The sequence below is a fragment of the Carcharodon carcharias genome, chromosome 6 (assembly GCF_017639515.1).
Source record: "Carcharodon carcharias isolate sCarCar2 chromosome 6, sCarCar2.pri, whole genome shotgun sequence".
In the NCBI taxonomy this organism is placed as follows: Eukaryota; Metazoa; Chordata; class Chondrichthyes; order Lamniformes; family Lamnidae; genus Carcharodon; species Carcharodon carcharias.
In genome coordinates, this window is record NC_054472.1 from 133,581,822 (window position 1) to 133,595,367 (window position 13,546).

Here is a 13,546-nt window from a genome sequence, read left to right on the forward strand (position 1 = left end):
CAAGTCAGAGAAGTTCCCAATTTCACAAACCTGTCTCCATTAAGGCCCTCCCCCTGCCCTCGTTCTGGGGAGGCAAGGGCATGATGGGGTCTGGTCCACTGTCTCTAGAGGCAAGCCCAGAGGTGGCAGAGGCTGGCGGATGGTAAGGCAGGAAGGCAAGAAGGCCTGCCTCCATTTACTGGAACCTCAGCTCAGTTGTAATTATGACTGTCAGGCCCTCAACCCCAACCATCTCCACACCCATAGTCTATGCCTCCTCACATCTTTCATGCCCCCTCGCATCTCCCATGTTCCATTCATACCCACAAATCCAGCACCCACTATTACAGAACCAATGCAACATTGGCAAGTCTGGCAAGTTTTTGAAATGATCATGCAACTGACTATATAAGCAGAGGTTTCGAAAGCATACTTTGAAGAAAACTACTCCGCTTATAACCTCTGATTAATGTCAATCAATCACAACCATTATCAATGTCAGATGTTGTTATCCACATCAGACATTTTAATCTTTTGGAATTAAATATACAGATATTGAAAAACCACAAAAAACTACTTACAAGCCTACAAATTATGTCCGTGACATCCGTTTTTCCAGTTGACCTCGTTATGAATGCTTGGTTGAGATCCAAGAATAACAAATTCACTTAGCTCAGCAGGCAATGGTGACACAGCTTGCAGAGGAGAATGATAGCTTTGTTTGACTGACATCTCTATTACCTGATACTAATTTTTTTGATGTGGTTTTTCAATGCCTGTTTTCCCATTTACATAAATCTAAGGGGTCTTAAGTGGATACAAGCTTTTAGAAATTTATATTATGAATGTCTGTGACTGATTGAAAGCTTTATGAGAAGGTAAAAGGGGCAATATGCTTCAAAGGGGATGTTGAATAGATTTTTTTTTCTCTGGTTGCCAACTAATGACTAGGGCTCCCCTGTGGATCACAACTTCTCTAAGGTGCCATGAGCCACGTCTACTAATGGAATGGGCCTGACTCCATATGCAGTGGGGAGAGGAGGGAGCTTGAAATTCCCACCATACCCACCACCAACCCCCAGGCCCCCAGCCCCCAATGGAGCCTGTGATAGCAGGAGTGCTACTTGCAAGCTAGCTATCCTCACCCTTATCCAGCACCAGCAACAAAATGCCACAAAATGAGAAAGGGGGAAGAGTATCCTGGAATCAGGTCCCACCCATCATTTTTAAATGCCATGCAATTCAGCTCAATGCCATGAAAATCTGGGCCTCTATGTCCAGCATTCTAGAGTCTCTCTCTATATTTAGATAATACACTGCTTTTTTATTCATCCCACTAACGTGGTCAACCTTACATTTTCCCACGTTGTATTCCATCTGCCAGATTTTTGTCCACTCAAGTTAACCCATCTATACCTCTTAAAAATAAACAACTAACTTGTCTCTTGTTGTTGTAAATTTGCATAACTGTTCAGTCATTAAATTATTCACACTACAGTCAACAAATATTTGTTTTATTTGTAGAATAATTTATATCACCTTACTTAAAAAAGACTGCATCCAGTTCAGCAAAGCAAGATAGTTAATGGGTCTGTGATTAAATTGGTACAAATTTTGACATTACATTCAATAGCTGAAGTTTGTGTTTATTTTTAAATTATGTAATCCTATTATAATTGCAAAATCTTGTACTTTTCCTGATACTTTTCTGCTTAGTAATCTGTCAAAATGATTATAGTATGGATAATTACACAATGAGATAAATATGATCCAATAAGTCAAGCATCACTAACTACTGCCACCATAATGCTTTGACAATCTCACCATTGGCATTTTAAAAAGCTTTGTACTCTAAAAAGCAAATACTAAAAAGTATGAAAGTATTCAAAATATAACATATAGAACTTATTTTTATTACTTAGCTATGATGCAGTTTGTCCAGAATGTTCAGATTCAAGGGAGCAATTTAAACACCAAGCCTGTATAGAAAAATTTTGACAAGGACAAAGCCAAATTGTTTTGTTACGATGTTCCTCTGTCCCATTTTGAAAGAGTAACAGTGGCACCGACAAACATTAAAAATACTACTGCTACCAGAAAAAGCAAAGTATTTCAATAGAGATTTAACAGATTTCAACAAAATTTAACTATGACAAATTGAGCTGCACGTTGCAAACAAATTAAATTCGGCATGTATGTTAAAAACATAGCAACCTAGATGCAACAAAAAAGTCTACTTGCTTAAATTGTAGTGCAATATGCACATGTTCTAACACCATTATCCTCTTTGCACCTAATCAGTTTATGAAGTTGACTTATATTAACTTGAATGTGTCCACTAACTTGGAATTAAAGATTTTGTAGACCATTGCATCTTCTGCAGTGGATGAACGATTTGTCTATGCAAAGGTATGCTCAGGATAGCTAACTTTTATGGCTCCCCAGTAACAAGCTCGGATTAGACAGATCAAGCCTAGAAGATAAGCAAAAACCCAGGAAACATATGTTGCAGTGTAACGTCTGGCGAATTCTTGAGTTCCAACCTTTTAAAAAAGGAGACAATAGTTAAATCTTACACAGTTACCTTACATTTTGAAGGCCAAAATCACAATTCAACATGTACATGAATAATTTATTTTACGTTAATTCACTAGCCACCAATCGCCATTCAGTGTCGAAAGTAAACAACTGATTGTCAAATTGATCACACCATTCATAAATTGATTTAAATTTACTAATAATATTGAGTTACGTGAGCAACTGACAAGTATAAAGGAGATCGCAAGATAAATGTAAATGAGCAAGTACATTGTCCCAACTTAGTTCAGTCTTCCAGAAAGATATGGAATCTACTCCCCAACCAACTCGCACCAATTCTTCCACACAGTATTACTCAACAATCCCCACACTTTGGCACAGCTGCTCTGTGTTCCCCGTTCTTCAGCCAATTTCTTATCCATTCCTTGTTACACACTGAATCTTCACTGCTTAGTGGCTCTTCAGAAAGAACTTTGTCTAATGATTTTTCAAAGTCTAGGTGCACCACACTGTACGGCTTTCCACAGACCACTTCAGATTCACTTCCTCTTAAAAAAAAAAAATCATGCCACATCGATGCTGCAAAATTACCTGCACATGCAGAAAAGAGCAAACATGGACAACCAGCTAGCCAGTCCTAAGCATCCAAACTAAACTACAGATTTTCCTGATCGCAAGATCATCCATACCCACCAACTGTACATTAAGTAACAAAAAATTGTATTGGTGCAAAATACGAACAGATGTTTAAATGCACTCTCTTCAATAATGAAAGACACTACCAAGGAAAACAAAACTATCTGTAGAGTTTTTCATTTTTTAATGGGAAACCAAATAACTTAACAGAACATAACTTAGCAGAAGCCACTCTTAACCCCTTCCCTCTCTGTCACCATTCCCACCTCCCTCCCAAAGCTCCCATGCCCAATCCATCACCATCGCTCTTGACCAGACTGCTGACCCCAATTACCATTCTGCTCTAACCTATACCCAATCCCAGAATCGAGACACCTTTTACAACACTAGAGGATGGCCAAACCTGAGAGCCCTCTTTAGCAGCCGGCTCTCCACCAGGAAGAATAAATTAAGGCCACAAGGTCCAATATCTGGAAAGCCTTGGGCCTCATCATTTATTCACAGGAAGAAATGAACTACCTTGCACTCCCTCCCACATCCATGGCATGTGCAAAAATCATCATAGGCCAATTTCCAGGTCAAGAAGTCCAACCAGCCTCAAGCTGTGCAGAGATGGGTCATGTACCACAACGGGAAAGGGTAAATAGGGGGGTGGCAAAGGCTTTAATCTAGTAACATAGAGGGAGGGATTGACAAGAAATGCAAGCAGCCTAAATATAAACAACGAGGGAGGGGGAGCTTAGGCAAGAAAAGGTGGACATTGATGCTAAAGGAATAAATAGAGTTAGACAACAGGATTCTAAAAAGATGGTTAAATATGAAGAGAGAGGAATTCCTATTAAAATGAGTTAAAGTGCCTGCATATTAATGCACAGTGTCCATAATAAAACAGGGGATCTGCAGGCACTCATGCATTGAGAGGAACCCAACCAATATAGTGGGGATTACCGAGACATGGCTACAGAAAAATCAGGTCTGGGAAGTAAACATTACAAGGTGTAACATATTGATAAAAAGATAGAGGGGGAAAACAGGGAGGTGGGGTACCCGTACTTATTGGGGATCAATCACACTAACAGATGTAGTCTATAGACCACCTACAATGGAAGGGAGGTGAAGCATAAAATATGCAGACATGTTCAGGAATTGTGTAAAAAACATGGAATAAACATCTTGGGGGCTTTCAACTACCCCGATATTAACTGGACACAAGAGATAGGTAAAGCGGATAAAAGGAATGGAGTTCCTTCAATATGTACAGCATTCCTTTCCAAAGGAAACAATTAGAACTAAAGGCTGACAAGTCACCAGAACCAGATGGACTTCATCCTAGGGTCCTAAACAAGTGGCAGTGGAGATAGTAGCTGTAATTTTTCAAAATTTCATAGATTCTGAAAACGTCCCACCAGATTAGAAAATACCAAATGTAACTCCTCTATTCAAGAAAGGAGGAAGACCGAAAGCAGATAACTATAGGCCAGCTAGTCTAACATTTGTCATAGGAAAAATACTAGAACCTATTATTAAGGAGGTTCTAGCAGGGTATTTAGAAAACCTTAAGGCAATCAGGCAGAATCAACATGATTTTGTGAAAGGGGAATCATGTTTGACTAATTTAGTGGAGTTATTTGAGGAAGGAACAAGTAACATTGATAAAAGGGGAACCTGTAGATGTGGTGCATTTAGATTTCCAAAAGATGTTTGATGTGGTGCCACATCAAAGGTTACAACACAAAATAGCAGTCCATGGCGTAGGGGAAACTTATTAGCATGGATAGAGGATTGGAAGCAGAGAGTACAGATAAATAGATCATTTTTGGGCTGGCAAACTGGAACCAGTGAAGTGCCACAAGGATCAGTGCTGGAGCCTCAACTATTTCCAATCTATATAAATGACTTGGGTGAAAGGACCAAATATATGTTTGCTAAGTTTACTGATAACGTAAAGATAGGTAAGAAAGTAAATTGTGAAGAGGGCATAAAGAGTCTACAAAGGGATTTAGACAGGTTAAGTGACTGGGCAAAAAAATTGGCTGATGGAGTATAATGTGGGAAAATGTGAACTCTTCTACTTCGGCAGCAAGAGCAGAAAAACTGTATATTATTTACATGGAGAGAGATTGCAGAACGCTGCAGTATCTGGGAATCTGGGTGTCCTGGTACATGAATCACAAAGACTTGGTATGCAGATACAGCAAGTGATTAAGGCAGCAAATGGGGTGTTGACATTTATTGCTAGGGGAATGGATTACAAAAGTTCAGAAATTTTGCTACAACTGTATCAAACATTGGTGAGACCACAGCTGGAGTACAGTGTACAGTTTTTGTCTCTTAAGGATATAATTGCATTAGCAGTTCAGAGAAGGTTCACTCAACTGATTCCTTGGATGAAGGGCTTATATTTTGAGGAAAGGTTGAACAGGCTTGGCCTGTATCCATTGGAGTTTAGAATGCTGAGAGGTGATGTTACTGAAACACATAAGATCCTGAGCGCAGTTGGCAAGTGGATATTGAGAGGATGTTGCCCCTTCTGAGACAGGATAGGGCCACACAGTTTAAAAATAAGGGGGTTCCCATTTAAGACAGAAGGTGAGGGTTTTTTTTTTCTTTCAGAGGGTCGTTAGTCTGTGGAATACTCTTCCCAGACAGCAGTGGAGGCTTGCTCATTCAGCATTTTTAAGGCCAACTTTGATTGAGTCCCTTGTCAATCAAGAATCTAAGGGTATAGGGGGTAAGCAGGAAAATGGAATTGAGGCAACAATCAGATCAACTATGATCTTATTAAATGGCGGAGGGTCTCGAGAGGCCAAATAGCCTACTCCTGCTCCTAATTCATATGTTTGTACGTATTTCAAAAGGGAAAATCTTGCTTGGCTAACCTTATTAAATTTTTTGAGGTGGTAACAGAAGAACAGATAATGGTACTGCAGTTGGTGTAATTTATTTGAATTTTCAAAAGGCCTTTGATAAGATGCCCCAGAATAGACTAATGAATAAGATCAGAGGATGTGGAGGCAGGGGACAAGTGGCAGAATGGCAGGAGTAAAGAGTAGTTAGTCACCATGACAAAAGGTGGGAAGTTATGCTCCATAGGATAAATGCTGGAAACACTGCTGGTCACAATTCACATTAATAATTTAGACTTTGGAATCAAAATCACATGTGGGTATACATAATCAGGAAATGAAGAAGAGGCTGGGTATCAAAGAGGCTGGGATGACCTAATAGAGGTCTATAAAATTCTGAAAGGTTTTAATACAGGGGGATGTTTGTACTTCTGGGGAAGAGCACAATTGGAGGCCATCAATATAAGTTAGCTTCCAAGAAGTCCAATAGAGAACGCAGAAGAAAATTTATTTCCCCAAAAAGTGGTGAGAATATGGAACTTGCTACCACAGGGAGTGGCCGAAGTGAATAATATGGATAGACTGAAGGGGAAGATAGTCAAGTTTATGATGGAGCGGGGTGGATTTTAGATGAAGATAGATAGGAGGAGGGTCAAATGGAGCATAAATGCCAGCATGGAGTGCTGGGCCAAATGGCCTATTCCTGTGCTGTATATCCTAGGTAATACCCTGATTTACATGTCTGTCAAATTAAACAGCTGTGGATAACCTGTATGAGGTTTCTTTTAAAATACTATCTCTTTACCTTTGCAATTGACAGTGAGATTTAATTTGAGGTCATTATTGCCCTGTTAATACAAAGCATTACAATTGTTAAAACTGCCACCAATGTATTTATGCTCGGGCAACAAAAAGAGAAAGAAAGGTGACTCAGGTCTTCAAGATTCTAAATGGTATAGGTAATATAGATGTGTCTTTCAGTTTGATGCTCAAATTAAATCATATGTTAATAAGCAGAATATTAATAAACAAGAATATGATTAGGAGAAATTTGCTCCCACCCTGAAATTTCAATGTTCATTTTTCCACTGCCAATGATTTGGCATTGAATTTCAGTGCAAGTCACTGCAACTAAACAATGGATTATGCTGGAAGTGCATTATCAGATTACATATGGGGCTGATGAACTAAATACACTTGAAGCTGTATATAAACTTATCTAGTTTAAACTTAGTTGTTACCTTGATTAACATCAACAGAAATCTATTTCCACATCACTTGGGACATGTCCCAAGTTTAAAAAAAGTCATAACTATGGTCACTTAAGTAGATGTGGTTGTGGGTGAGAAGTTAGAGGCATGAATATAATCTTAATATGCTAAATGTAACCAGATAAATCTTAAGCAGAAATACACTTCATTGTATTATTAGTTATGCATTCATGAAATAATGGAATAAAATTGTCTTACTCGAAGAATGTAATGAGTTTTATATCCCTTATTTTAGAATAATTCAGCAGAAGAGAATCTCAATTTGAGGCTACATACATTCCTAGACTATTTCTGATTAAGGTATGTTCCTTTCTACAGGCAAAATGGAAAGTAGGTGTTTTGAACAAACAGAAATAGTGCTAATTGTGATTGTAATACACAGGTTTTACACCAAAATATTAGGAAGTAAAACTAATAGATTTGCCTAATTATGTGGTAGTAATGAAAGCAAACTGTCAGCATTCATCATTACTCCTCCTCTAAAACTGATAGCAACTTTTGGAATCTGCACATGTACAGTTAAATGTTGAAATCCAGAAACTGCTGTCAGTGATTCCATGCTTCTCCAGAGGGTGAAGAGTTGAGGTCCCCCCAAGATTGCAATCAATTGGAAATCATTGAACTGACCAGAACTTCAACTCTTATGCCAAATTTTCATATGGTCCTGGGAAAACCTGACCTGTGCACTTCTACGGCTCAAAAAAATGCATGCCCAGCCCATGTATGACTTGGAGGAATTTTCGTCGCTTCACATGGGGTCAGGTTGCAGTGTATTTTGCAAGCTGCAATGGAGTGCGTGAAGAGTGTGGGTGTGGAGGCAGGCCAGTTAGAAGGTGCACTTTGGTTCTCCAACACTGCAACACAGCTCCTAATATCATTTAAAGGCCCCCTAAACCTCAAACCCCTACCAATGTTTCTTCTATCTTTTTCCATCCATTTTAGATTTTAAGTTCAGTACCATAATCACTACAGCACTTGGAAATCGGACCTGCATGAGAAGGGCAGTGGCAGGAGAGAAAATCTGGCAGCTGAGGGGAAGGCCCAGCGCATGGAGAGCGGACCTGTATGAGAAGGGCAGCAGTGACAGGAGATATATTGGCAGCAGGGAGCCCCTTCAACCTGTTTCTACCTGTCAGAGCCTAAGTGTGACATCAAAGGAAAATCGGTAGGTGATTGGTAGGGGTATCTCTTCCATGTCTCTTTTGATTGGTCAAGTGGTTTAAATCAGGAGACATTATTACAGATGAAGTATAGTTAAGAAATTCACTTTTAAAATATTTAACGTCCATTTTAATTAATTAATTAGGATAGAAATGGCTGGGCAGGCAATGGGTTGGGTTGTAGTATGTGGGAACTGGTGGACACCGGTGCAATCCACGGTGACCACATCTGTAACAAGCGTTGGCTGCTTGAGCAGCATCGGCTCAGTGTTGAGGAGCTGTGGACACTGACACATCACGGAGGTGAAGAGTTACCTGGACACTGTTTCAGGAGATAGTCACATCCCTTAGGTTAATTACATCAAATGTGGATTGTGGTCAGGGACAGGAGGGTATGACTGTGAGTGAGGCAGGTATGGGGATCCAGTATTTAGCTTTGGGGGAGCCTCAGCCAGTGCCCTTGTCCAATACTTACAAGGTTCTTGCTCCCAGTGTGGACGAGGGCACAGACTGCAGGGAGGGTGAGCGAAATGACCACAGCACCATAGTACAGAACGCCATTCAAGTAGGGGAACAAAAGAGAAATGTAGTAGTAATAGGGGCTGGCATAGTTAGAGGAATAGATATTGTTCTCTGCAGAAAAGACAGAGTCCTGAAGGCTGTGTTGCCTGCCTGATGCCAAGAGGAAAGATCCTGTTGCCATGGTCTACTTAGGTACCAACAACGTAGGTAGGACTAGGAAAGGGGTTCTGCTGAGGGACAACGAGCAGCTCGGGGCTAAGTTAAAAAGCAGAGCGACAAAGTTAATAATCTCTAGATTATTACCTGAGCCACATGCAAACTGGCATAGGGTAAATAAGATTAGAGATATAAATGCATGGCTCAAAGACTGCTGTGGGAGAAATGGGTTCCCATTCATGGGGCACTGGCACCAGTATTGGAGAAGGAGACTTGTTCTGTTGGGACGAGCTTCATTTGAACCATGCCGGGAGCAGTGTCCTGGCGAATTGTATAACTAGTGTTGTAGATAGGACTTTAAACCAATTAGTGGAGGTGAGGTTCGATTGAAGGGAAGTTTAAAAAATCAAAAAGGGAAGAGAGAGCAGAGGCGCAGGGTAGTGAAGAGGTGAACGATTATCAAAGGGTGATAGGAAGGGACAGAAAATATAAGGAGAAGAGTGTAGCAGAAATTAGAAACAGAATGAGTACTAATGGTAAAAAGTCAAAGCTTAAGGCTCTTTGTCAAAAAGTACGCAGCATTTGTTATAAGACAGATGAGTTGATGGCACAAATAGAAATAAATGAATGTGACTTTACAGCTATTGCAGAGATGTGGTTGCAGGGTGACAAAGACCCGGGAACTCAATATTCAAGGGTATTCGACAGTCTGGAAAAATAGACAAAAAAAACCAAAAAAGGTGGGGTAGCTTTGTTAATAAAGGTAGGTATCAGTGCGGTGGTGAGTAGTGATATAGGTGCAACAGATCGTGATGTGGAATCAGTTTGAGGGGGAAGTAAGGAATAGCAAGGGGAAGAAGTCGGGGTAGGAGTCATGTATAGGTCCCCGGAGAGCTGCCTCACTGTAGGACAAAGTATAAATCGGGAAATAATGGAGGCGTGTAAGAAGGGCACTATAACTGTCATGAGTGATTTTAATCTGCACATTTCTTTTTTATTCATTCATGAGATGCGGGCTTCACTAGCTGGGGCAGCATTTATTGTCCATCCCCAGTTACCCTTGAAGATGATGGTGAGCTACCTTCTTGAACTGCTGCAATCCATGTGGTACAGGTACACCCACAGTGCTGTTAGGAAGGGAGTTCCAAGGTTTTGACCCAGCGACAGTGAAGGAACAGCGATATATTTCCAAGTCAGGATGGAGTGACTTGGAGGGGAGCCTCCAGGTGGTGGTGACCAAGACCAGATTGACTGGATAAGTCAGACTGGCAGGGGTAACATGGAAGGCAATTTTATAGAGGGCATCAGGGATTGTTTCTTAGAGCAATACGTTGCAGAACCTATCTGGGAACAGGCTACTTTAGATCTACTAATGCATAATGAGGTAGGGTTAAGAAGAGATATCATTGTTAAGGATCCTCTGGGTGGTAGCGATCACAACTTGGTAGAATTTCAAATTCAGTTTGAGGGCCAGCAACTCGGGTCTCAAACCAGTGTCCTCAACTTAAGGGCAATTCCTGAGCTATGAAGAAAGAGCTGTCGAAAGCAGGCTGGGAAAATAGACTATGGGGAAGGTCAGTGAATGAGCAGTGGCAGATATTTAAGCAGATATTTCGTAATGCTCAGCAAAAATTTATCCCAAGCAAAAAGAAGGACTCAAAGGGAAGGATGAACCACCCATGGTTAAAAGGTGGTCAAGGAGAATATCCAATCAAAAACTGAGGCATACAAAGCAGCAAAAAGTAGTGGTGGGCCAGAGGATTGGGATTTTTTTTAGGATCCTGCAGCGAATGAATAAAAAGCTAATAAAGGGGGAGAAAATAAATTATGAAAGTAATTGGGAAGGAATATAAAAACAAACAGCAAGAGCTTCTATGTGTATATTAAAAAGAAAGAGTGGCTAAAGGGAGCGTGGGACCCTTGGAGGATGTGACTGGAGAACTGATAACGGGGAAATGGCAGATTATTTAAACCAATATTTTGCATCGGTCTTCAGGGTGGAGGACACTACAAACATCCCAAATATATCAGATAAGCAAGGAGCTAATGGGAGGAAAAATCTTCTAACAGTCTCTATCACGGGGGACAAAGTATTTGACAAACTAATGGGACTAAAGGCAACCAAGTCTCCAAGACCTGATGGCCTGCATACAAGGGTTTTAAAGTAAGTGGCTTTGGTCAAAATATTCCAGAGCTCAGATTCCAGGAGGGTACCAGGGATTGGAAAACCGCTAACGTGACGTCCCTGTTTAAGAAGGGAGGGAGACAAAAAACAGGAAACTATAGGCCAGTCAGCCTAACATCTGTCGTTGGGAAAATGCTAGAGTCCATTATTAAGGGGGAAGTAGCAGGACATTTAGAAAAGCTTAACGCAGTCAGAGTCAACATGGTTTTGTAAAAGGGAAATCATGTTTGACAAATTTGCTAGAGTTCTGAGGATATAACAAGCAGAGTTAATAAAGGGGAAGTGATAGATGTAGTGTATTTGGATTTCCAGAAGGCATTCAATAAGGTGCCACATTAAAGGTTATTACACAAGATATTGGGGGTAATCTATTAGTATGGACTGAAGATTGATTAACGCACAGAAGACAGAGTCAGGATTAATGGGTCTTTTTCAGATTGGAAAGGCGTAACTAGTGGAGTGCCACAAGGATCAGTCCTAGGGCCTCAATTATTTGCTATCTATATTAATGACTTGGAGGGGGCAGAGCGTAATGTATCCAAATTTGCTGATGATACAAAAATAGTTGGGAGGACATGTTGAGAAGACAACATAAGGAATCTGCAAGGGGATATAGATAGGTTGAGTGAGTGGGCAAAAACTTGGCAGATGGATTTTAATGTAGGAAAGTGTGAGGTCATGCACTTTGTTAGGAAGAATCAAAAGGCAGACTATAATTTAAATGGAGAGAGGCTCCAAAAAGTGCAGCACAGAGGGATCTGGATGTTCTTGTGCATGAAACACAAGAAGATAGCATGCAGGTGCAGCAAGTAATTAAGGCAAATGGAATTTTGGCCTGTATTGCTAGGTGGTTGGAGTTTAAAATAGGGAAGTCCTGTTACAACTGCACAGGGTGTTGGTGAGGCCTCACCTGGAGTACTCTGCACAGGTTTGGTCCCCGTATTTAAGAAAGGATATACAGGAATTGGAGGCAGTTCAGAAAAGATTCACTAAGCTGATTCCTGCGTTGAAGGGGCTGACTTATCAAGAATGGCTAAACAGGTTAGGCCATTATTAATGAGGGTTTAGAAGAATGAGGGGTGATCTTGTTGAAATGTAAAAGATTCTGAGGGGGCTTGACAGGGTAGATGTTGAGAAGATGTTTCCACTAATGGGGGAATCTCAAATTAGGGGACACTCATTTAAGTCTGAGGTGCGAAGGAATTGCTTCTGTCAGAGGGTAGTGAATGTCTGGAATTCTCTATCTCAGAGATTGTGGAGGATAGATCACTGAAGGTGTTTAAAGAGGAGGTAGATAGATTTTTGAAATCGAGGAGTTGAGGGCTACGAGGAGTCGGCACGAAAGAGGAGTTGAGTCCTGCGGCAGATCAGCCATGATTTTACTGAATGGCGGGACAAGCTTGAGGGGCCAAATGGTCTACCCCTGCTCCTATTTTTTATGTTCTTATGCACGAGGAGATGTTTGTTACTTTTTATACTGTAGCTTGTATTTTAGTCATTTGACAGAAGGAAAGTTGAATTGGTAGTGATGGTTCAAGACAAGATAGGATTTTTTGTTTCAACAAGCTCAAAGCTAAGGAGGATTGCCTTTTAAATTGATCAAAAAATGTGGAAAAGGCAACTTTTATTTTTTTCAGCTTAGAGTGTTTTCTTTACTTAAAACTGGTATGAAGAGTAAGGAAAATATCAACAAATATCAACAATCAGACAGGTAAAAATGCCTCTGCCAATTTGGGGAGAAGTTGGCTATTGTGAACTGGAGGGTGAAAGTCAGAGAGGCACATTTTCCCTGTAAATTAAGTGAATATTAGAAGGGTAAAACTACATCGGGGAAATGGGCAAGACGGCATTGTGGTGAAAAGAGAATGAGGAGGGAGATTGAATGTTGAAGTGGTTTTTGGGGAAGACATTTATTCCACCTAAAGTTCTTTTCAAAATATAGAAAATCCATGAATTTGAAGTAATAAGCTGGTTCACCATTTTTAAAGTAAACTGTCTCACACAATACATACAAAAGTGAACTGGGGAGAGGTAGTGTTTGGAGTTTGCACGGTTTAAAGTGTCCCAAGCAATAATCTCACAAGAACCTTTACATTATAATTTGGAGATCTGGGATAGGAACCCAGAACTTTTCACAAACTCCATAGATATGGCTGTGTGTTTTTAATGTGTCGAATGTCTTTGGGATCAATCATTCGTGAAAAATTCTACAAAACCTGCCGCAGCAGAATAGCTAGATAAGTGGTATTAACT

General features: G+C 40.4%; 1 protein-coding gene across 1 annotated transcript in view; it reads right to left on the reverse strand.

The window, feature by feature from the left end:
- Window positions 1-1,477: 1,477 nt before the first annotated feature.
- The window catches only part of pip4p2 (phosphatidylinositol-4,5-bisphosphate 4-phosphatase 2), a 98,621-nt gene continuing 86,552 nt past the window's right edge, over window positions 1,478-13,546 (reverse strand). Inside the window, exon 7 of the mRNA XM_041190619.1 lies at window positions 1,478-2,522. Within this exon, the coding sequence (XP_041046553.1) occupies window positions 2,379-2,522 (144 nt within the window). The 3' untranslated portion in view covers window positions 1,478-2,378. The remainder of the gene's footprint in view (window positions 2,523-13,546) is intronic.